General features: G+C 34.3%; 2 protein-coding genes across 2 annotated transcripts; one reads left to right on the forward strand and one right to left on the reverse strand.

The window, feature by feature from the left end:
* The first annotated feature begins 8,329 nt into the window (after positions 1 to 8,329).
* Positions 8,330 to 9,691, forward strand: LOC149575889 (uncharacterized). The gene has a single exon (XM_089793486.1). The coding sequence runs from the start codon at positions 8,330 to 8,332 to the stop codon at positions 9,689 to 9,691; it is 1,362 nt and encodes a 453-aa protein (XP_089649612.1).
* Positions 9,692 to 19,201: 9,510 nt separating this feature from the next.
* LOC149575890 (transmembrane 9 superfamily member 7-like) lies at positions 19,202 to 24,404 on the reverse strand. The gene is made up of 7 exons (XM_089815891.1): positions 24,258 to 24,404; positions 22,255 to 22,419; positions 22,037 to 22,146; positions 21,813 to 21,921; positions 21,578 to 21,690; positions 20,800 to 20,953; positions 19,202 to 20,702 (listed from the first exon to the last, which is right to left on the reverse strand). Exons 1-7 carry the CDS (start codon positions 24,357 to 24,359, stop codon positions 19,545 to 19,547), a joined length of 1,911 nt encoding a protein of 636 aa, XP_089672017.1. The 5' UTR covers positions 24,360 to 24,404; the 3' UTR covers positions 19,202 to 19,544.
* Positions 24,405 to 25,248: the final 844 nt, after the last annotated feature.

Raw genomic sequence — 25,248 nt, forward strand, 5'->3', positions numbered from 1 at the left:
TATGTATTTTCATGCATATTGTGGCTTTAAATAAATAAAGTAAATGCAAAGTGAATAAATAAAATAAATAGGAAAAATATTTTTAAAAGAAAAAGGAAAGAAAAATTACTTACCCCTATATTATCTCTCTTTCATAGACTCTCTAGTGTGACTTGTTAGTGTAGGGGGTGGGAATGAAACTTGGAACTCAAGTTTGTGAAGGGTCCCAAGTTACCACTGGGGAAGTGACTTCCTTGAAAAGTCTACCCAAATAATGTATTCATAAGAGAATTAGTATTAATTAATAATAATAAAACTAGAGAAGTAGAGTTAATTATTTGGTATTCATTTTAGCGGTAAGTTAGTATAGGAAGGGTAGGTAAAATTTAGTTACCTAATGGGGCTCAAACTAATCATTAGTAAAATAGTTTAATTAGTTATTTAATTAATTAATCATTTAATAGAGGTTAGGTGAGGATGTTGCTTTATAGGAAGCAATGCCCTCAACCTAGAAGGTGCAGAAGGCTAAGCTTGCTACCAATCATTAGTCCAGGCCACAATCTTTCTTTCTTTTTTGTGTGTGTGTGTGTGCTTGTTTGTACATTAAAAAAAATTAGTGTGTGCCTTTATCTAGTTTTTCATTATATGTGTGTGTATTAACCTAAGAAAGAAATTTAAATGATGAAAACTATTATATTTTTTAATGTTGTATTTAATAAGTGTAATTTTAAAATTTAAATATTTTAGAGTGAAAAATGTTAATAAAGAGGGCTATTGAATTCTAAAATAAAGTTTAATATTAATATTCTAAATTGTTGTTTTATTCATAAGCCGTTTAAATTTTAAAAGGTTTGTTTAAAAAAATATTAATATTTTAATTTTAAGAGAAGAATGATATTTTAATTTATAGGAAACTTTTAATATTAAAAAGTTTGGTTTAAAATATTTTAATTTTACAAATTTTGACTTTTAAAAATATATAATAAACCCCCACCACAAGGCGCATGGAGAAGCCATGTAGCATGCACCCCTTTTATAAGGGAAGTGGAAGGGGGTGGAACGTCCCCCACCCACATTATATTTTTTAATTATTTAAAATTTAATTTTTTTAAGTTTTTTTAAGATAAAATTTTAATTTGTTAAGTTTTTAATTTAATAAAAAGTAATTAAAATTATATTTGAAATTGAAATTTATTTATTTTCTAATTTTAATTTATTTTGAAAAAATGTAACTTTTAATGAATTAAAATTATATTTTGAAACCAACGTATAATTTGTTAAAGTTAAGAGTTATGTCCTAATGGTGATATAAAATATTATTAAATTATAACTATATGATTTACATTAAACATTTGAAACTTGTATATCCTATTGATTATTTAATGTTGTCTATAGAAATAATCATTTCAATCAAAAGCTTGTATTAACATAGTTAATCATAGTGAATTTTTATGATGTTTGTTTCTTTGTGTATGCCAAGGTACTTGGTGTTGGTCTTTCTTTCCATCTCCTAAGAACTTTGAGTATGGTTTTGGGTTGTATGTTCACTATTTTGTTAATGTGATACCAGGATTTCATTCCATGGTTGAATTTGTATTGCCTTGTCATATTGTTTGCTCTAAGGTTTGGGGTTTGTCCTTGTAGTATGGATCACAAGAGACCACCCTAAGGAACCCTTAATAAAGGGATATCTATGAGGTGTCTTAAACCCTAAATGGCCTCTTATGTTGAGTAGAGTTCTTAGGTGCCCTAAGTGAGTGGCTCACTACAAGATCTATGTTGAGGAAGTGATGCAACAATGTCCTGGGTGTAAAGGCAATCTTTCATCACCCAAAAATATTTTTGTTTTGTCTTTTTTCAATAAGGGCATTTCAATGCAGACATGTTATTTGTGAAAATTTATTATTTTTATTAAGTTGTTCATATGAGCTTATGATTTCATAGCTAGAGGTTCATCTTAGATATATCAGTTTGTAAGTTGAGTTATGTTGTCATACTATCTATATTGGTGAAGTTACCTGAAATTTTTCGTACAAAATCTTTGAACTCAATGTTTAACGCTTTAGAGGCTCCAAAATAAGGTTGAACCTTGGCTAACGATGCTTACATTCTCAAAGCATTGCAAATTAGGAGTTGGTGTTTATGAAAAGTGGTTGTAATAGTCAATCAGAGGTAAAGTCAAAATGTTATGGTCTCTAGAAGTTAGGGTACCTAAAAATATAAAAATGAAATTATTTGGGCCAACTTTAATGTAATAAATATGAAAAATAAGATAATTTTAGGATGATCAACCTCAAGGGTTAGAGATAAATTTTTAGAACTTTTTTGGGTGATGAAAAGTTGTTTATATTAAGAAAGCACATATGGTTGTCTAGGTCAATTTTGGGTGGTATTTCGTGGCTCTAGCCTATAGAACATTGTAAAGAAACCCCCGCGTGGCTTTGCATATTGTATTCTTGAAATTTATAATTTCATACTTTTGGAGATAATAAGAAGTTCATTTTATGTTCTTACGAATTGTTGTTGTTTCTCCATTTTTGTGGTGTGATTGTGGTATTAAGGGGAGCACCATCATCAAGTGGTATCAAAGTGGGAGTTTCTAAGTGTGTAGATAGATTGCTGACTATAAGGTAGTTTGCACCAAGACCATGGCTTAGGGTTTTAGTGATAAGCATGAAGATGCCTCAATGAAGGGAACATGGTGGAAGAGCCATATGTGGGATACTTGAGGGTTTTAGAGCACTCCATAGACAAGTGCAAGATTGCAACAAGAGATTCACAAAGGGATGAATATTGCGGTAAGAAATGAAAATGGGGATGAATTCGAAGAAGAAGAAAATTTTGAACAAGAAATAGAAGGCAAAGCTAGGAACCTTGAGGAGGAAGGCTTTTTAGGATCATTTCTAAGATTGGGAAAAGACCCAAGATTAAAATTCCTAGATTTTTGGAAAATCTTAACGCAGAGGAATTGAACAACTAGATCAATGAATAAGAAGATTATTTTGAATATGAAGATATCGAAGATATTCTAATAGGGTCAAGTTTGTGAAGGCTATACTAAAGGGTCATGTAAAGATTTGGTGGCAAGAGATTCAAGTGGAGCAAAATAGGAGGGGAAAGGAGAAAATCAGAAGATGGTATTGGATGGTGGATAAATTGAAGTGACAATTAATTCTCATTGATTATGAGCTTTATTCGCTAAGAAAAATGCAAGGATTGAAGCAAGTAGAAAGAATTTTTCAAGAGTATATAGAAGAGTTCTATTTAGCCCTCATCAAAACAAGCCATGCAGAAGTTGACAAGGAGAAAGTTGTTTGTTATCTTAATAGGTTGAGGACAAGTACTCAAGAGTTAAGTTTGGTTAGAATGACCAGTAATGAAGAGACGTACTAGTTTCCCCTAAGAGTAATAGAAAAGTTAAACAAGAAGTTTGAGAGTAGACAAAGTGGAAGAGGTCACGATGGAAGATCCAGAGGATGATCTTATGGAGGCCAAAAGTAGTCAGAATCATAAGGGAAATGATTTCAATCATTTTCATGGTCAGAATAATAGGGATCAAAGAGGAAGAGGGAGAGGACAAGGACCTAGAAGGGAGGTTTTTGTGGAACATGTTTTGACTATAGAGAAGGTCACAGGGCTTATGAATGTCCTCAACACCAAGGAAAGACAGATGAGGGAGTTGAAAGCTAGGCAAGCGTTACACATGTGGATGAAGATGTCAAATCATCACAATCTGGAGTTGCTAAAAGAGGAGAAATCCTAGTTAACAAAAGAATCTTGTTGAGTGGTGGGAATGAACCTAAGCAAAGAATAATCTTATTTTGTATGAAGTGCAAGTGTGAGGATAAGTGTTGTGATGTGATTAATGATAGTGAAAGCACTAATAATTTGGTGTCTGAGGAGATAGTCACAAAGTTAAAGCTCAAGAGAGAGAAACACCCATGTCTATACTGAATTGGTTGGGCATAGGATGACCAAAAGGTCATGGTCAATGAGCAATGCCTAGTAAATTCCAACATTGGGAGCTACCACGATAAGGTACTATGTGATATCATACCCATGGATGCATGTCATATGTTATTGGGTAGGTCGTGGAAATTTGATAGACATGTTGTACATGATGGCCATGTGAATACCTATTCCTTCACAAAGGATGGAATGAGTGTAAGGAAACTTAGGTGCGAAAACAACATTCTACATTAATCTCCTAAGGAAAGTATTGCGCAAATTCTTTTTAAATCCTTACAATTTCATATTCAATTTTGGTAGAACAACAATATTGCAATCAACCATGAATACAGAAACAGATAGAAAAATAATAACACATAAACACAAAGATATGTCGGTGGGAAAAAACCTTTCGGTAAAACAACCCCAACCCTCCAAAACCTGCACAATGTATTATCTTCAACTCAAAGGTTACAACACACTTACAGTGCAAGCCTCTTTTCGGACATAGAAGACTTATCCAGTAGCAACTAACAATACACTACTCACACTCACACACTTACTATCTACAACCCTCAAAGTGCTTATATAATGTGCTTTCCATTGTTAGGGCATCTTCCAAAGATAGCTCTTATGCATCATAGGAATTTTTCATAACCGTTTCGATTATGAATTCCTTACACACAATTTAATCTTCCAAAGATAGCTCTTACGCATCATAGGAATTTGTCATAGCCGGTTTAGTCATGATCTCCTTACACAATTAAATATTCCAAAGATAACTCTTACACGTCATAAGAATCCGTCATAGGAATCCATCATAGGAATCTGTCATAATTCAAGATGTTGACATATGCAAGTGGAGTGACACATCAACATACCAACTAGACATGTACACTCACACTTTATTACATGATTTGTAAAAAATACATTTACAAAACAAATAATAAGAATAGGAATTATCCAAGGTTGAGACACCTTATTCCTAACAATGAGACAGAAGCTTTAGTCGTTGAAGGACAGAAGAAAAGGCATATAGCAATGCCATATGTTTAATTGATGGAAGGAAGTTCCTGGATGGTATGAGACATGAGCATATGTTACATCCCAATTTTTGCCCTAATTTCTTTTAGATAAAAATTAGCCATTGAACCAGAATAAATTTTCAAGTTCAAGTGAAGTTAGTCGGTGTTCCATCATGGTAGTTATAGCCGTTGTTTTATTTATTCATGTTCATGTGAAATTAGCATTTATCTTAAGGTGTTGTATCAATTTAAAGAACTAAATGAATATATAGTTTATAGCTGTTTTGTTCATGTGAAGTGAATATAGCTTATAGCCGTTGTGTTCATATGAAGTGAATATAGTTTCTAGCCTTTGTGATCAAGAAAATATTTTAGCCGTTGTTCAGTAAATTATAATTCATGATGAAATTTCTAACAATATTATTTAACAAATTATATATTATGAAATTGATGTTTTGGCGAGAATGATTGTTTTTATGAAGGTTTCAGGATAAAGACTCGAGAAGGAGGGGAAGCATTATGAAATGAGGTCATACGAAAATGGAATGATCATATGACCTAGTTGTTAGGAATATCAGGTTTGATCAAAAGTCGCCATGGCAGGATTGTTAAAGCTTGACAACAAATATCAAAGTAGGAAGTTACAAGAGCTAAAAATAATAGAAGATTTTTTTAAAAAAAAATTAACTAAATAAGAAATTTCTTACCTTTATTTAATAGTAATATCATTTAATAATATATCATTATTTTGATTAAAATCATAATTAAATATTTATAAAGTGGCACTATTACATTAGATCTTTAATTCAATAATGTTCCCTTGTATTTACTTAATTATAATTTAACCAAAATAATAATATAACATTAAATTATATTAATAAAACCTTTTTCTTTCTTCCACCTTTCGTTCCAACGATTCATATTCTTATCGATGGAAATTCAAATCATCTTGTAATTTGTAACAACAGAAGTTGTAAAGCCGTGTAACATCAATTTATACGTGGTCTTTGTCATTTTCGAAAAACAAACTTTTTCGTCTATAATCGTTTCCGCCACAGTCTCAGAGCCTCTTCTTCTTGCAACCTGAGTTGTTCCTCTTCTTTCTGCAAACCGAGTTGTTCTTTATTCTGCTTGAATCTTGTTCTATCCGGCCAAGATTTCCTCAACGGTTTATGCATTTAATCTGATCAAGAACCTTAGTCTTTTCTGGAAAATGTAACACCTGCAACCTTCATTTCTTCCTAGCACAATTGCTGAGCAGAAGCGAGATCTTGCTAGCATATTTCTGAGCAGTGATACTTGCGAGTTGATTGAGAAATCTTCAAAAACAGAGCACATCCAATCCGTAGTCAAGTAAGGATATGTTTATCTTCATAACTCATTCTTTCATGTTTTTCTCAGTCATTTCTGGATCGAATTGATATTAAATGTAAGAGTTGGGTGCATTGAGTAGGGTCCTGTTGTTGTCTTGTGCACATCATATTAAAAAAACAACAGAGAACTTGTACCTAGATATAATAATAAAAGTGGTTGATACTTATGATGGTGTCAATTAGGAAGTAGTAAGACTTTTGTTTCATCTTATTCTGTTTGTTCTTTACCATTGACGTCCATGTCATAAATCTGTTGATCTGTGTCATGAAATGTTCTATCCCAATCGTTCAGAATCATTAATAATAATCAACTTGAATACTTAAGACAATTCTGAGCATGCAAAGTTATAATCGTATGAAAAGTATAAGATGTAACAAATTCAGGCACCGAGGAAGCACCAATCAAAAGATCTGTTGTTGGTGTGAGGTGTAGATGAATCTGACAAAAAGAAAAAGAAAAATGAAAGAGACATCAGTAATTGATATTATACAAAATGATATGAAAAGCTCATGTAAATCCACTTTGATAATTAATTGTCAAGCTGAGTGGTGGAGATCGGGTTATAACCCACCTCTAAAATCCTTGGCCAGGGCGATAAAAAGGGCAAACATGCCACAAAAAAATGATCGTGTTGATGTCCTGATACTTCAGCTACTTATATTGAATAGTTGTTGGGACCTCAACCCATCTGAGTACTCCGATGACTGGATCGATGAACATCCCGAGCCTGACCTCAGGGTAGGGAGGGCCATTCTATTTATTTAGAACTTGTGGGGATAAGTAAAAAGGTCCGCGGATGGGAGGTTAAGCCTATGTTAATGCTTCTTCTCTCACCAAAGTCAAAGCTTGGCCAATTAATTGGATAAGTCTCCCAAGTTAAATAGTACGTATCTTGTTTTATTTTTCCTTATTTTCTTTATGCAATATATGTATAACTGAAATATTCTTTCTCTGTAAATAAATGTATCAAAAATTGAATCTTTTAATTTGATAATTTGCAGCTTTTGAATTTGAATAGATTAACTTCAGTATTAGTTTAGATGTATTTTCACCAGATAATTAGAATATTAAAATTTAGTTCATTTTGTAGATGTTTAGAATCCTGTATGTTACATATGGTATTAGAGAGCTAGGTTTAACATTGAACATGAGGCTCATCACGTCCATAAAATCTAATAAATATGAATACAAATACAGGATGCTAGTATGTAGAACACCCCGCAAGAAAAACCGACATCCTATATTTCCTTATCTTATAAAAAATATGACTAAGTATGACTATTCTAGCTACTCTAAGCCTCGAGATGATGAAACATTGTATCAAGCCATACAACGAATAAAGGAGAGGATTCGATGGACCCCGGCCAAGAAAGCAGTGTACAGAAACAAATTGATTCAGAATTGGAATGCTCAGCAAAATAATCCCCTCCTTCATTTTCATAGATCTTGGATGATACGAGACATGTACCAAATTAAGCCAGAAGTTGCAAAACAAAAATAAACCTATTCTATGAATATAGGTGACCTCATTAGAGGAATTTTTGTAATAAAGGATTGCTTTAACGAGCAATGTTAAATAAGAGTTTTTTTTTGCCTTGTTGAACAATGTTAAAGGAAAATTTTGCTTTGTCGAGCAATAGATTATGTTTTACAAATATGCTTTGTCGAGCAATAGATATGTTTTGCAAATATGCTTTGTCGAGCAATAGATATGTTTTGCAATTATGCTTTGTTTTTGCAATTATGCTTTGTCGAGCAATGGATATGACTTGTAATTTGCAATAAAATAAAATAAATAAATATCTTGGCAAACAATGGGGATTAAACTTTTGAGCAACAAAAGCTAAAAAAAGTTTGTGTAAATTAGCAGGTACAACTCCTGAAAATACAACATGAATAATAATGAGGATGTGGAAAACCGATAAATAGTCCGAGAGAATCAGCAAGCCTCTAACGAATTATTACTTCAAATTCTTCAAGAAACACAATTAAAACTAGAAGCAATGGATAAAAGAATGAGTGAAATGACAGCCCAGATGGGACAACAACACGAGGAAATGCAAGAGACACCTAGAGTTGAGACTAAAGTCTCAAAACACAATAGAACTCCCTCCCCTAAGAAAACTGATAAACAAAAGAAAAAGGAAATTGTAGCTGATTTATCAGCTGATATTAAGAAAATTAAGGCTCCAAAATTCTGTGGTACGGAATCTGGGGAAGAAGCCGAGGCATGGCTGACAAAAATGGAACAATACTTTGAGATTCAGAATTTTTCAAAGACTTCTAAGGCTGTTTGGGGTATATACCAATTCACTGGGGAAGCAGCAACTTGGTGGGGAAACACTAAGGTAGAATTGAACATTAGATCTACCGACATAACTTGGGAAAAGTTCATCAACATATTTAGAACACAGTGGCTACCTCAAACCTTCTATGATCAGAAACTCATGGAGTTTCAGAATCTAAAACAAGGGGAAATGACAGTTCATAAATATTGGGAGAAATTTACCAGACTACTTAAGTACGTACCCCCTTACCAACAGGATACCAATCTAAAAGTAAGAAAGTTTATCATGGGATTGAATAATAGAATAGGGGGAGTTGTAGATGTTTTAGCACCACGAACCATGGAAGAGGCATTGGAAAAAGCTGTGCGTCAAGAGCATAAAGTCAAGAAGGATGATTCTATTAGGGATAGCAAGAGAAAAACCAATTGGAATTCAGAAAGTGTTGAATATGGACCACCAAGGAAACAATTTAAGGACTTTAAGAAAAACAAACTTGATAATAGAAGCAGTAGAACCAGAGATAATCCGAAAAACGTTCATATAAACAAAAATGATAGGAGCAATGAAAAAAGAGGACCACCAGGTGGTTGTTTCATTTGTAAAGGAAATCATTTTAAAAGACAATGCCCTAACCTCCATCAGCAACAACATCCATCCTTGCCACAGCAACAACAGGTTTTTCAACAAAGAATTCATGCAGCCCTGGATAATCAACAAGCAGAGCAACAAATAGGCCCCATTGAAACACCGGGTAAGATTTATGGTAACCCCGTAACTATTCTTATTGATACTAGAGCAACAGAATGTTTTATTTCACCTAAATTACTAAGTAAATTTCCAAAAAGATCTGGCTTTATGTCAAAATCGTGGACAGTCGAATATGCAAACCAGACAAGGGCTAAGGTAGAGCAATGCTTGTTCGAAGCCCAGGTTGACTTTCCAAACTTCTCTACAGAACTAAATTTATATGTAGCACCCTTGGGATCTTATGATATTATTATAGGAATAAATTGGCTTAGCGAGCACAAAGCTAAGGTAGATTGTTTTGCCAAAACAGTAAGTTGTGTGGATGATTGAGGTAGGCCTACAAATATTTCAGGAGTCAAACATAAAATAAGAGCCCAGCAGATTTCAGCAATGCAGCTTAAAAGGTATGGAAGAAAAGGTTGTGAGATATTCGCAGTAAAAATTGAAGATTTAAGAGAAACTACTTTCGGAGACGACTATATTTATGAAGAAGGGGAAATTAAACAAAAGGAATCATTTGAAGAAAAATATTCCTATCTAAAGAACTATCAAGATGTATTTCCTGAGGAACTTCCTGGATTACCTCCTTCCCGGATATTTGACTTCTCCATAGATTTAGTACCCGAAGCAGAACCTATATCCAGAGCCCCGTATAGGATGACCACCACAGAACTTATGGAATTACAGATTCAATTGCAGGATATGTTGGATAAGAAAATGATTCGACCCAGTATCTCACCATGGGGAGCTCCTGTATTATTCGTAAGAAAAAAAGATGGAACCATGAGGCTATGTATAGATTATCGGATGCTTAATAAGGTCACCATCAAAAATCGATATCCATTACCCAGGATAATGATTTATTTGACCAAATGAAGGGTGCGACTGTGTTTTCGAAAATCGATTTGAGATCAGGATATCATCAGCTGCGAATTAAGGAAGCAGACATACATAAAACTGCCTTCAGGACCAGATATGGACATTATGAGTTTACAGTTTTACCGTTTGGATTAACTAATGCCCCTACATCTTTCATGAATTTAATGAACAGTATATTTCATGATTATTTAGACAAATTTGTGCTGGTATTCATAGATGATATTCTTATTTATTCTAGAGATGAAGAAGCACATCAGAAGCATTTAGAGATAGTACTACAAAGACTTAGAGAACATAAATTGTATGGGAAATTATCAAAATGTGCTTTTTACCAGAAGGAAATTCAGTATCTAGGGCATATAATTTCAGCACAAGGCATAGCAGTAGATCCATTTAAGATTAAGGCAATCAAAGAATGGCCAATACCCAAAAACATGTCCGAAGTCAGGAGTTTTATGGGGTTAGCTAGATTTTACAGGAAATTTGTCAAAGACTTTTCAAGAATAGCTTATCCAATCACAACACTTCAAAGAAAGGGAAAGAAATTTATTTGGACAAAAAGATGTCAATCAGCTTTTGAGTTCTTGAAGGAAAAACTAACTACTGCACCAATTTTAAGAGTACCAAATCCACAGAAACTATTCGTGGTAATCACTGATGCTTCAGGTGAAGGATTAGGGGGTGTGTTAATGCAAGAGGGACAAGTCATTGCCTATGAGTCTAGAAAATTGAAGAATTATGAACAAAACTATGCACCACACAATTTGGAATTAGCAGCCATAGTCCACGCTTTACAAATGTGGAGACATTATCTAATTGGAAAACCCTTTGAACTTCGATCTGATCATCAAAGCTTAAAATATATTTTTACTCAACAAAATTTGAATGCTAGACAAAGGAGATGGTTAGAGTTCTTAGCAGATTATGAATTTGACATAAACTACATTAAGGGAAAGGAAAACAAGGTTGCCGATGCCTTAAGTCGAAGGAGACATATTTCAGCAATGACCAAGGTAAATTTTCAATTAAGAGATCAGATTTTACAGTATTTGCAAAATGATGATTTTTATGCAGAAATTAGTTTGACACTTATTAGAGATCCACAGGACCCCAAATATTCAGATTTTAATTTAGAAGAGGATGGATTGTTGACATATCGTCACAGGATTTATGTGCCCAATCAATCTGAGTTACGTAGATTAATTTTAGGGGAATATCATTCAGCTCCATATTCAAGACACCCAGGAGTCACGAAAATGTTATCAGATATAAAACCTTCATACTTTTGGAAGGGAATGAAAAAAGAGATAGTTGAGTTTGTAGCAAGTTGTTTAGAATGTCAAAAGGTGAAAGCAGAACATAGATACCCAGCAGGACTGTTACATCCAAATGAAGTACCTGAATGGAAATGGCAAGTAATATCTATGAATTTTGTTCAAGGGTTGCCTATGACTCGAAATCGACATAATACTATTTTGGTCGTGGTGGACAAATTGACTAAGGTAGCACATTTTATTCCAGGGAATCTAACTAATGGAGCATCTAAGATAGCCCATAAATTCATAAAAGAAATTTTCAGATTACATGGGATACCTGAGAAAATTATTTCAGATCGTGATACAAGAATAACTTCCAGATTCTGGCAGACATTATTCTCAGCCTTGGGCACTAAATTAAATATAAGTTCAGCATATCATCCTGAAACAGATGGTCAAACAGAGCGAGTTAATCAAGTATTAGAGGATCTTCTAAGGGTTCATTGCATGGATCAACAGTATCAATGGGAAACGTACCTGCCTCTAGTTGAATTTGCATATAATAACTCCTATCAGTCTTCGATTAAAATGGCTCCCTTTGAAGCCTTGTATGGACGTAAGTGCAGAACCCCAGTAAGCTGGAATCGATTAGAAGACAGAGTTATAGTTGGTCCGAAAATGCTTTTAGAAATGGAAGAACAAGTACTTCAGATCCACCAGAGATTGAAGGAAGCTAATGACAGGCAAAAAAGTTATGCTGATGCGAAAAGAACACCTAGAGAATTTACTGTAGGGGACAAGGTGTTATTAAGGATTAAGCCCCAAAAAAGTAATATTAAATTCAGCAAAAATGCTAAATTGGCCCCTAGATATGTGGGACTCTTTGAAGTTTTGGAGGTAGTTAACCCAGTAGCCTACAAGATTGCTTTACCTCCAGCCCTTGCCAGGATGCATAACGTCTTCCATGTGTCCTACCTTAAAAAGTTTGTTAGTCATCATGAACATATGATTGATTGGAAGCTGTTGCAAGTACGAGAGCTAGGGGTGGTAGAGGTAAAACCAACCAGAATGCTTGAGGTGCGTAAGTTGCGCTTACGAAACCGAGAAGCAACTCAATGCAAGGTTCAGTGGGACCAGTATTCAGAGGATAATGCTACGTGGGAAGACTATTATGATATCTTTCAAAAATACCCTTCTCTATTTTCAGAAACTGGGAACTGAATGTTCCTCTTTATTTTTTTTATTTTCTTTTAAATTTATTTATTAGTTCTCTTTGATGCTATTTCATCGTGGACGATGAAAAAACTAAGGGGGTGGGTATGTTACATCCCAATTTTTGCCCTAATTTCTTTTAGATAAAAATTAGCCATTGAACCAGAATAAATTTTCAAATTCAAGTGAAGTTAGTCGTTGTTCCATCATGGTAGTTATAACCGTTGTTTTATTTATTCATGTTCATGTGAAATTAGCATTTATCTTAAGGCATTGTATCGATTTAAAGAACTAAATGAATATATAGTTTATAGTCGTTGTGTTCATGTGAAGTGAATATAGCTTATAGCCATTGTGTTCATGTGAAGTGAATATAGTTTTTAGCCGTTGTGTTCATGTGAAGTGAATATAGTTTATAGCCGTTGTGTTCATATGAAGTGAATATAGTTTCTAGCCGTTATGATCATGAAAATATTTTAGCCGTTGTTCAGTCAATTATAATTCATGATGAAATTTCTAACAATATTATTTAACAAATTATATATTATGAAATTGATGTTTTGGCGAGAATGATTGTTTTTATGAAGGTTGCAGGATAAAGACTCGAGAAGGAGGGGAAGCATTACGAAATGAGGTCATACGAAAATGGAATGATCATATGACCTAGTTGTTAGGAATATCAGGTTTGATCAAAAGTCGCCATGGCAGGATTGTTAAAGCTTGACAACAAATATCAAAGTAGGAAGTTACATGAGCTAAAAATAATAGAAGATTTTTTTTTTTTAAATAAACTAAATAAGAAATTTCTTACCTTTATTTAATAGTAATATCATTTAATAATATATCATTATTTTGATTAAAATCATAATTAAATATTTACAAAGTGGCACTATTACATTAGATCTTTAATTCAATTATGTTCCCTTGTATTTACTTAATTATAATTTAACCAAAATAATAATATAACATTAAATTATATTAATAAAACCTTTTTCTTTCTTCCACCTTTCGTTCCAACGATTCATATTCTTATCGATGGAAATTCAAATCATCTTGTAATTTGTAACAGCAGAAGTTGTAAAGCCATGTAACATCAATTTATACATGGTCTTTGTCATTTTTGGAAAACAACAATTTCCGTCTGTAATCGTTTCCGCCATAGTCTCAGAGCCTCTTCTTTCTGCAAACCGAGTTGTTCTTTATTCTGCTTGAATCCTGTTCTATCCAGCCAAGATTTCCTCAACGGTTTATGCATTTAATATGATCAAGAACCTTAGTCTTTTCTGGAAAATGTAACACCTGCAACCTTCATTTCTTCCTAGCGCAATTGCTGAGCAGAAGCGAGATCTTGCTAGCATATTTCTGAGCAGTGATACTTGCGGGTTGATTGAGAAATCTTCAAAAACAGAGCACATCCAATCCGTAGTCAAGTAAGGATATGTTTATCTTCATAACTCATTCTTTCATGTTTTTCTCAGTCATTTCTGGATCGAATTGATATTAAATGTAGGAGTTGGGTGCATTGAGTAGGGTCCTGTTGTTGTCTTGTGCACATCGTATTAAAAAAACAACAGAGAACTTGTACCTGGATATAATAATAAAAGTGGTCGATACTTATGATGGTGTCAATTAGGAAGTAGTAAGACTTTTGTTTCATCTTATTCTGTTTTTTCTTTACCATTGACGTCCATGTCATAAATCTGTTGATCTGTGTCATGAAATATTCTGTCCCAATCGTTCAAAATCATTAATAATAATCAACTTGAATACTTAAGACAATTCTGAGCATGCAGAGTTAAAATCGTATGAAAAGTATAAGATGTAACAGATTCAGGCACCGAGGAAGCACCAATCAAAAGATCTGTTGTTGGTGTGAGGTGTAGATGAATCTGACAAAAAGAAAAAGAAAAACGAAAGAGACATTAGTAATTGATATTATACAAAATGATATGAAAAGCTCATGTAAATCCACTTTAATAATTAATTGTCAAGCTGAGCGGTGGAGATCGGGTTATAACCCACCTCTAAAATCCCTGGCCAGGGTGATAAAAAGGGCAAACATGCCACAACAAAATGATCGCGTTGATGTCCTGATACTTCAGCTACTTATATTGAATAGTTGTTGGGACCTCAACCCACCTGAGTACTCCGATGACTGGATCGATGAACAGCCCGAGCCTGACCTCAGGGTAGGGAGGGTCGTTCTATTTATTTAGAACTTGTGGGGATAAGTAAAAAGATTCGCGGATGGGAGGTTAAGCCTACGTTAATGCTTCTTCTCTCACCAAAGTCAAAGCTTGGCCAATTAATTGGATAAGTCTCCCAAGTTAAATAGTACGTATCTTGTTTTATTTTTCTTTATTTTCTTTATGCAATATATGTATAACCGAAATATTCTTTCTCTGTAAATAGATGTATCAAAAACTAAATCTTTTAATACGATAATTTGCAGCTTTTGAATTTGAATAGATTAACTTCAGTATTAGTTTAGATGTATTTTCACCAAATAATCAGAATATTAAAATTTAGTTCTTGTAGATGTTTAGAATCTTGTATGTTACAGCATACGTGTTTCACTTTAGTTTCAAAAGCTGGTAAAGAGGAAGTAGAAGATGTACTTGCAAAAGTTGCAGATTTGTTGGATGAGTTTCAGGATATTATATCCAATAATGTTCCTAATGGATTACCACCAATAAGGAAGATCAGTCATTAGATGGACTTGATTTTAGGAGCCAAGTTGTCAAATAAGGCAGCACATAGAATGACACTAGCATAAAGTGAAAAGATGAACACATAAGTACATGATTTATTGTAGAAGGGAGTGATTCGAGGGAGTTTGAGTTTGAGTTTGTGTTGTACTAGTAGTATTAGTATCAAAGAAGAATGGAGAATGAAGAATGTGCACAAATTCTAGGGATATCAATAAGATCACAATCAAGTACATATTTCTCTTTGCAGTGATGGATGATGTTATGGATTGTTTAAGCGGAGCTGTGTATTTCACAAACATAGATCTAAAGAGTGGATATCAGTTGCTTCAAATTAGAGAATAAGATGAATGGAAAACTACCTTCCAGACAAAGAAGTGTTATATGAAGAATTAATCATGCCTTTTAGGCTAACCAATGCACTAAGCACTTTCATGTGACTCATGAATGAAGTGCGAAAATATTTCTGAGTGAGTTTGTCATTGTTTCTCTAGATGATATTTTCATCTTTACTAAGACATTGGGGGGCATATAATGCTCACTCATAGGGTGTTTGAGAAGTCAAGGCAAAAGATATTGTTGATTAATTTCAAGTAGTGAAGTTTTGTGGAGTTTGTATGTCTGTGATTTGTAGTTCCAACAAGTTTTAAAGACAAAGTCAGAGAAGGAGAAGGCTATCCAAGAATGGCTAAACACTAAACTCTCATTCCACAAATTAAATCAAATTGCCCTTTCACCTAAAATGCTCCTACATTAAGCACTCGGGGTAATTTATCATTCCATTTAACTAGATATTCTTCATATGTTATGTTTCATCCTTTAACATAGATCTAAAGGAATAATCTTCTAAGATAACTTGTAAGGACCTAAATGCATAGTTAAACATAAGTTTCTAAAAACTTATATTTTTTTGTTGATTTTATTAGTTCTTGCAAAAGTATTGGAATCATTCAATTCAATTTTTCAATTTAATTGACCAATCACTTCATAAGATTTAAAAGATTAAAAGAAACTTCAAATGTTTATATCTTTTTTTAATTTTCCATTATTTTTTAAATCACATTTTTCATTCATTCTATTGAACCATACTATTTTTTGGTAGGGAGAAAATTCAATTTTCTCCAAACAAAATACAAATATTTTCTAACAAGCCTATCATGCATTAATGAATGCATTAATTACAACTTTATCTTTTCCACATTTGTCACGAGTGAATTAACTTTTTAAATTTTACAATGATGTTTATTTTTGTCATTTGTAAGAAAATATAAATATTTTTCTAACAAGTCTAACATGCATTAATGAATACATTAATTACAACTTCATCTTATCTTTTCCACATTTATAACAAGTAGATTAACTTTTTTTTTTTAAATCATTTTTATCTTCCACCTCACAAATGAATGTTTAATCAATATTAATTATTACTATCTATTTTTCTAAACATAAGAGTTAAATGTTTTATATTTCTTATTTTAAATATATTGATTAATTGTACATTGATGTTTATTTTTGTCGTTTGTAAAATATTATTTCTTTAAGTTTACACTATATTTTACTAGCTACTATTTTACAATCTCATTCTAATTTTTTTTATACCATTTTACAAATTGTTAAACTAATACTACCCCTCACTAATTAGATATTTTGATAATTTGAATTAAGTAATCAACAATTTATTTTTTTAAATCAAATATTTCAACTGAATTAGTAAAAATGACTAGTTCATTCATATAATATAATTTTTATTGTTATTTATATTTATTTTAAAATAATATAATCATTAATGTTTTTTAAATTCCCTTAAACTCTATCATTCTACCTTTAATTGTCCAAATAATAATGTCATTTTCTTTTTTAGCGCTCTTCATATCCTTCCTTTCTACCTATAAATCTCCAATTTTTCTTCTTTCTACCTATAAATCTCCATTTTTCTTCGTTTCCAATTATTGACATGAACTTGAAGGCATTGCGTTTCCCAAGCTTATTTTGACTAGTATAGCAACGAGATTACCCATTTAAAATAGGTTAGTACGCCAACACAGACATGTATAAGTAAACAACGAGAGTTTAGCATTTACTCATTTAAAATAGTAAAACACAACTCGCCCTCATTCTTGGGTCTGCACAAAGTTTCCCACTTAACCAGGTTCCATTTAGCAGTGGATAAATATCCCAGTCCCAAGAAATTGATGAGAGACAGCATCAAATTCCCAAAAAATATATATATATGGGAAAAACCTGAACAAAATACATATAAAGAAGAGCTGGAATAACCAACTTAAAAAAGTCAATTGATAACCAATGGTGAGCCCAATTATTAACCTTCCGCTGCAGTTTGTCAAGCAAAAGGACCTGAGATGTTTTGTCGGTAAGAGGAATGCCCAAATAAACAAAGAGAAGAGACCCAGCCTAAAACTGCAAAAAGTTAGCAATATGCCGATTAATGGTCTAAGGGATAATAAAGAAGAAAATGGCGGATTTATGCTCTCGACTTTCTGATCCGGAGACCAACCACAAAACTGCCTTGATCCTTGGAGATCGCCACGGGAAGACGAGTATTGAGTCTTAATTCAACCAAACTAGTGATAACTTTATACAACTTCGTTTTTCGATAATGAGAATCAAGGAGGTAAAATTCAAGACGCAAAACATCTGCTTATTATAAAGAGATTCCACGACTACCTCTATAAAAGATTTGGATTATATTGCGCCTTGGTTGGCCTAATGGTCGAAAACTGGTTCTCCAAAGATACATCACAATTTCAGATCCTATCTGAAAGAGTGGTGCTAACACCTTATATGTGCCGCACAGAAAGCGTACCCGAATACTAGTGTGAGGAAACATGGAAACCCAACACAAACACAATTAGCTATAGTATTAGTCATCTGGATATCCAAAAAACAGTTTGTCTAGTATCGTACAGTATAACGTAGAATTAATTACTAATTAATGTAATTACATTGAGATCACGATCCCATATTTTAAATCTCCCTAGATTCATAATTCTTGGGCTGAGTGGTAATGGGAAAAAGAAGTGAGGATAAAAATCAGTACACGTGGACTCGCAAAAGACTCGTCTAGTTAGGGAGGCATCTCTGTTATTGATGAAGATGTATTAAAATGGGAGCTTTTCAACTTCTCTCCTTAGTAAAAAGAATTTTTTTTAAATAAGGAAAAAAACTTTGATATTCAAATGATTTTCAAATTTCACTTCGTTCATGCCGGGGTAAAGAACTCCCTGAGACTACCTCGGACCAACTCACCTAAACCCATGGGGACAAAATTCAGCCATTCTTGGTTTGGCCATCCAACGGTAAATTATTTTAAGACTGGACTAGTGTACAGCAAACTGAACATCCCAAACTTCAGGTTGCCATGATATTTTCATTGAGAGGATCGCACCAGTGAGAAAATTCTCTCCTTCTAAGAATCATACCAAATATAAAATTTTATTATGCAGAGTCAAATGCGCGAATATTAGTGGAACAATAAATATATGTCATATTTTGTTATGCAAAGTCGTTTGTTCAACTCCCAGAAAACATAGCGTGGGCATTTATTCTAGTGTGAAATAAAAAGAAAAATACAATTTCTACAGTTGCTGTTCACACGATGATGAAGCTTTAAAACAAAGGCATAGCATTTTCACAGAATAGCTCAGACAGCAAAATCATTTGCTAGATTCTCGGTCTAAAAATAAATGGTTTCTTCGAAACATAAATGGTTTTGTACGGAACATAAATTACATCGGACTAATATGTAAAGGGCAATGCACATCTCATCCAAAAAAATAAAAAACCTGGTTAAACGGCTCAAGGTTAAAATTGTTCAAAATGCATGTTTTGAAAATGCTTTTAAACTAACAATTTTTTCAGTACAATGCCAAAGTAAATAGAAATTTCCCTGATGGCTTCAACAAATTGTTAGCCTCCCATCAAAGTGCTATGACATTCAGCATATAAAAGGCATCATGAAGTAGCATTCACCAAAATCTCTCTAGAAGCCTGGCCTTCTTTGCACCTGATGTTTGCAAATAATGGAAACCATGTGCACATCAAAACCTTGTTCTGTCCTTTGCCATTAAATTGAATGCATGGCAAACACAAGTAGTTGTGTTGAGCAGCTCAATCAATCTTCACTGATGAGTATATCTTACGCACAAACCAGAAGCAAGCATAGAAGCCAATTGTACCGGTCAATACAAAAAAGGCATATGAAATGATTGTCATGTAGCCAAAGTAGAGAATACCAGAAACAAGCTTGGTGATCTCCAGTTTTGTGAAGAAGTAGAATATTGCATAGAGAAACAAATAGAGTGCTGATGAGCCTGAAGTTAGATATGCTCTCCACCACCAATGATAATCTTCACTGCACAACTGGAAGTAGCAGAGAACAATAGTGATCTCGGCACAAGTGACCAAAAGGATGATAAAGACGATGAACAAGAACCCAAAGATATAGTAGAACTGATTCAGCCATATGGAAGTCAAAATGAAAAACAGCTCAATGAAAACAGCTCCAAAAGGTAAGATGCCACCAATTAATATGGAGAAAATTGGCTGCATGTACCAAGCCTGTTCTGGAATTTGCCTAGGGATCTTGTTTGTCTTCACTGGATCCTCAATTGCAGGTTTCTTGAACCCAAAGTAACTGCCAACAAAAACCAAGGGTACAGAAATTCCAAACCATAAAAAGACCAGTGCAAACATTGTTCCGAAGGGCACCGCACCAGATGATTTCTCGCCCCATATCAATGCATTCAGTATGAAGAAAATGCAAAACATAGTACCCGGAAACATAAAAGCAGACTTCAGGGTATTTTTTTTCCATTCTGTGCCTTTGAACATCTTATACAAACGAGCTGAAGAGTAGCCAGCAAATAAACCCATAAAAACCCATAACAGAACCATAGCAGTCATCAACCCACCACGATTGGAGGGAGAAAGGAAACCAAGCATTGCAAATATCATTGTAACAAGTGTCATCCCAAAAAACTGAACACCAGTTCCAACATACACACAAAGCAGGCTGGAGTGACTAGGAGGCCTGAACACATCTCCATGGACCAATTTCCATCCTGTTTCTTCTTGGGCTTCATCCTGTGTCTCCAGTTGGTTGTATTTTGAAATATCCCTATACAAAGTTCTCATCATGATCATTGCCACCATGCCAGAAAGGAACAGCACAATCATCAATGAATTAATTATGGAGAACCAATGGATCTGATCATCTGACATTAGCAGATATGTATCCCATCGAGATGCCCATTTCACAGGGCTATCCTGCAGAATCCCTCATATTAGCCACATGTGCAGAGTGCATAACATTTATAGAAATAATTCCTATGGACCAAATCTCAGAATATAATTAATGCAATACCTTGAAAGTGACATCATAACTGAAGATGACCTCTTTACCTTCCTCTACCTCCTGGGGAGCATCAGAACTTAAAACATAACGCTTAGTGTTTGCATTGCAGGTTATCAAATGTGGATTCTCAGGTTCCCAAGGCTGCTCATATTCATGCTTTACACTGCAATTTAACAAAATGTATGAGTAAAATACCATGCATGCAGTGACTTAAATAAGTGATTTCTGAAAGAAGAGCACAAATAACATTCTTGAGCAAATAAAACCACAAGCAAGTAGGAACTCATGATGATAACTAAAAGTGTGACAATACACTAAACATGTTTCAACTTTCCAGTCTTAAGGAATTACAAACTCGAGGTGCCATAGATATTTTACACAATCAATACAAAAATGTGTTCTTTTAATTTTTCATATGACTAAGGCGACAGTAGTATGTGTGTGTGCGTGCGCGCGCGCGCGAGAGAGAGAGAAAGAGAGAGAGAGAGAGAGAGAGATCCTTGACACTGTTTTGATATTAAATATAAGTTTAAAATGGCATTTGACATGCTATACATTTTCCCATTCAACTGTATTCATATCGCATTCAAAAAAAGCATATTATAGGGTAAGGCAGGTGAAGGTGGGGATGCACAGGTGTGCAATGCACAGCACAAGATCCTAGGCAAACCCAGACCAGAACCAGACCCACACTGGACCCTCAACCACACCTAGCCTCTGACCCCCATACATGGTAACAGAGACAGAAAGTAACAGATTATTGAAGTAGAAAAAACTGTATAAATACCTGAAAGGTGTGACTTCAAAACCAACAATACGTGCAGTATCAGTCTCTGCATCCTTGTGGTACTTCACTTCAAAGTTCAAATGGTTGTGGATAAAATACTTCTCTTCTGTACTCTGAACATGCCAACAATTAAGTAAATAAGAATTAGTTCTCACAAAATGCACTTCAATCATAACAAGCACATTAGTATCACAGCAAATACATATCATAACAAGCACGCATATGAAGTACTAACCCCTGCATAGCTTGCTTTGAACCCAACACGGAAGCCATGTTCATAGGAATATGCTGGGGTTCCATCCATCCTTTGCCTGGGTACTACCACAGGAAGATTATCGAGAATCCTGTACCAAAGAGGTAAGTGCATGTCTTTTTTAGTTATTCAATGCTGAAAAAAGGATCTAATTGAATGATATAATTTGAAAGAAAAATACAGGCAATGAAAATTCATCAACCTACATTTGTACACGATACTCATCATCTATTTTCTCCTTGAAATTCTTCGCAGACTTGGAATCCAACTTTATTTTGCAGACATAATTGCACAGCTTGTTTTCTCTCATCCCAAACTGAGATAGTTTTACTTACCATGTTAGACGCTTGAATACAGAATGTCAACACCAGTACCAAAAAGAAAACTAACTAGATGAAGTCTCAAATTTAGTAAAAATACCAACCACATAAGGAGAGTTCTCAATGCGATCCCCACGAAGAACTTCCCCCAAATTTTCAGCACTGTTGACGATCTCCTTTGGCTTGCAATAATCCAAATAATAGTAATCATAAGGAAGTTGTGTCTTAGTTGAGGCTAGCTTGTTCACTTTTACCTGCAGCTCATCACTCTAAACACCAGATACAGACCCAGGATCAGCTGTATAATGTTATGGAACCTTAATAAAGGTCATAAAAAAAAATTCAGATGAACTTAACAAAATTGTTAAAACCTAGACGACAACCATTGAGATATGATATGCCAGGTCTTGAATCAGAATCTTACTTGAATCGAAGTAAATGGAAACCAGTTTTCTACAAGGTCACCAGGAGACAGGGAGACTTAAAGGTCTCTGGTACTGGTACAGGTACAACAATTTTTCAAAAATAGGAGATAGGGGTACTTGGAGATGGCAATTGCTTTTTTAATAGTTTAAAGAGTACAATAGTAATACTGTAAAATTAAAAGACTAATGTAAATAATAATAGTAATGTCACATTAATATAGAGCCAAATATTTCAAAACTCACATAATCACAATATTGTATCTCGTTGGACTTAATTTTTGAATTAAAAACATCAAAATGAGGGCTATAATACATAAAATCACTTAATATTTGATTTCACATTTATATTTTATCAGGAGACTTCGGGGAGACTTCACTTTTTTGGAATAGGAGACTAGGAGGCTTCAAGAGACTCCATCCTGAAGTCTCTAACCTTTTTTGAGGTCTCCGGAGAAGCGAAAAATCTCTGAGACGCATACCGAGACGCGACTTTTAGGAGAGAGACGGGTCTCCCCGTAACCATGGTTTTCTACAACTGATAATGGTTAAAATCGCAGGGGCAGAGCTAACATACTAATTTCAATACTGTATGTCATTTGTATGATTATGGCATAACCTAGACAATTCAGAACCTTCCTCGGAAAACTGATTTTAAGGAGAGACTTCTGGCGGATATTGTCAAGCAGGCTGAAAACATGAAACGCCTAACTAATTGAGAGACAGCCCACGTTTAGTCTAAATTGCAGGTATTTTGCCAAAATAAAAGTTTGATTTAGATTTTCAAACGAAACTCCTAAAGGCCTGTAAGGCTGTGGGCTATTGCATATCGCATGGGACTAGTTAGCTGCAATCTAAATCGACTATGAAGCACTAACTAATGAAGTTTAAGAAGCACCAGCAGGCATCTCCATGTGACCACTAAATAAGCCTCTTATGGCCGAGAAGCGGAAAGCAAAATAGGGAAGATCTAAAGACTAAAACCCAAATCTGAATCAAGTTGCTCACACTGTCAAGAATCTAATAATTTAGTTCCTTTTCTAAATTAACCGATGTAACCTAAAATGCAGATAAAATTTGTTTTTGAAATATTTTAAGAAATAAGCTAGCGAACGGGATAATCCTCAAGGCGGCAATGTGTGCCAATGAGTTTCAGGCCAGGCAATAGTTAAACATTACGCTAAAGAAGAAAGTGATTGCATAATTCTTGCTTAGGCTAAGCAGCTTAGCACTGTGAAATTTGAATAAAATTACCATCAACGACATATATTTCTACACTAGATCTGTCTTTGATGAAACCCTAAGCTCCGATCTCTGACTCATTGACACCAGATCTTGTAATCTTATACATAATTCATGGTTGAATACACATTAACCGTCAAAAGAAGACCTCGTCCCAATTTACATGGGGTTCGCAATAAAAGCTAGTCAAGTCGTTCATTCAAGAGTGCTTTTGTAAAGGATGGGGAATGAGAATTAGAGATCACACGCCTCAAAAATTATAGATCTGAAATTCATCAAACCCACTACATTTATCCCGGCATCTTTTTCCATTTTTTCTTAATCTTCGCAAATTACCCGCCCACATCAATAATGCGCCCAAGATCGCCCAAACAGGAAATCAGAAGAGGTGAATACATTTCTTCATTATGAATTTTCCACAGGTAAAAGGAATCTTGACATACCTTTGCAAAGTCCTGTGGAGCGACACCTGGAAGATAAAAACAATTCGCCGTCGAAGCTAACGCAAATATTATGAAGGAGAGCAGAGCTGCCCCGGACGCCATGGCTGCGACTCAGAAATCCCTCCGTAGGGTTTTTTCCTCTCTTTTCCTGAAACCACAATGCGTGCTAGTATTACTATACGTGGATGCCGCCTGCGGAATTTAGTGTTAAAAATAATCTGTTCGCGTCCGGTACTTTGTCTTTCTTACAATATAATCCACCCAAGTGTGATAGGTGGACTTAACCTTTCTCATGTTGTTTTTTTGTTTTTTTTTTAATTTTTAAATCAGTCCCTAGAATGTACGGAGATATAAATTAGAGCTTGTACCAAAAAAAAAGTGTAGTGTTTATACTCGTATGATATATATATATATGTACACATTTGGTTACAAGCGTAAGAATGGGAATGATATGATATGATATGATAGATTTTAATGACGTCCACGAGACTAAAGTAGTCTATGGGACCCATGCAATCGCCCTCCCGAGTTAGGAGCCAAACTAGTCAGTTGCAAAGTTTTGGTTAACTTGTCTCTTCTTCTCTGAATTTTGATAATCAACTCCGCTGTTCTCTTCACTTGATCTTCCTCAAATAAATAGTTGAAGTCCTTGTTCTGCAGAATTTTTGTATAATCAGATCTGATGTCGTTGTAAGCCAAGCATTCCATGACAAAGTGTTGCTCTGTCTCCACTGTTCCCATATCGCAGAATAAACATGTTCTGTCTGCCCACTCTTCCTTTGGAACTTGCCACTACCAATTTCACATCGCAGCTGATGTGAACTAGTTCTAATTTGTGCCATCAACATTTTTGCTTTCCAGTTAATAGGTGCCCTTATATAGGCCTTTTCATCATGACTAGAAGTGGGATTAAATTCTTTAATGTAATAAGATTTTTTCCTCCCTATGTGTCTTGTCCACAGAATATTGCGAAATTTTTCATTGACAAACT

Source organism: Cupressus sempervirens, chromosome 1 (genome assembly GCF_028749045.1).
Source record: "Cupressus sempervirens isolate cs-2001-9-10 chromosome 1, ASM2874904v1, whole genome shotgun sequence".
NCBI lineage: Eukaryota > Viridiplantae > Streptophyta > Pinopsida > Cupressales > Cupressaceae > Cupressus > Cupressus sempervirens.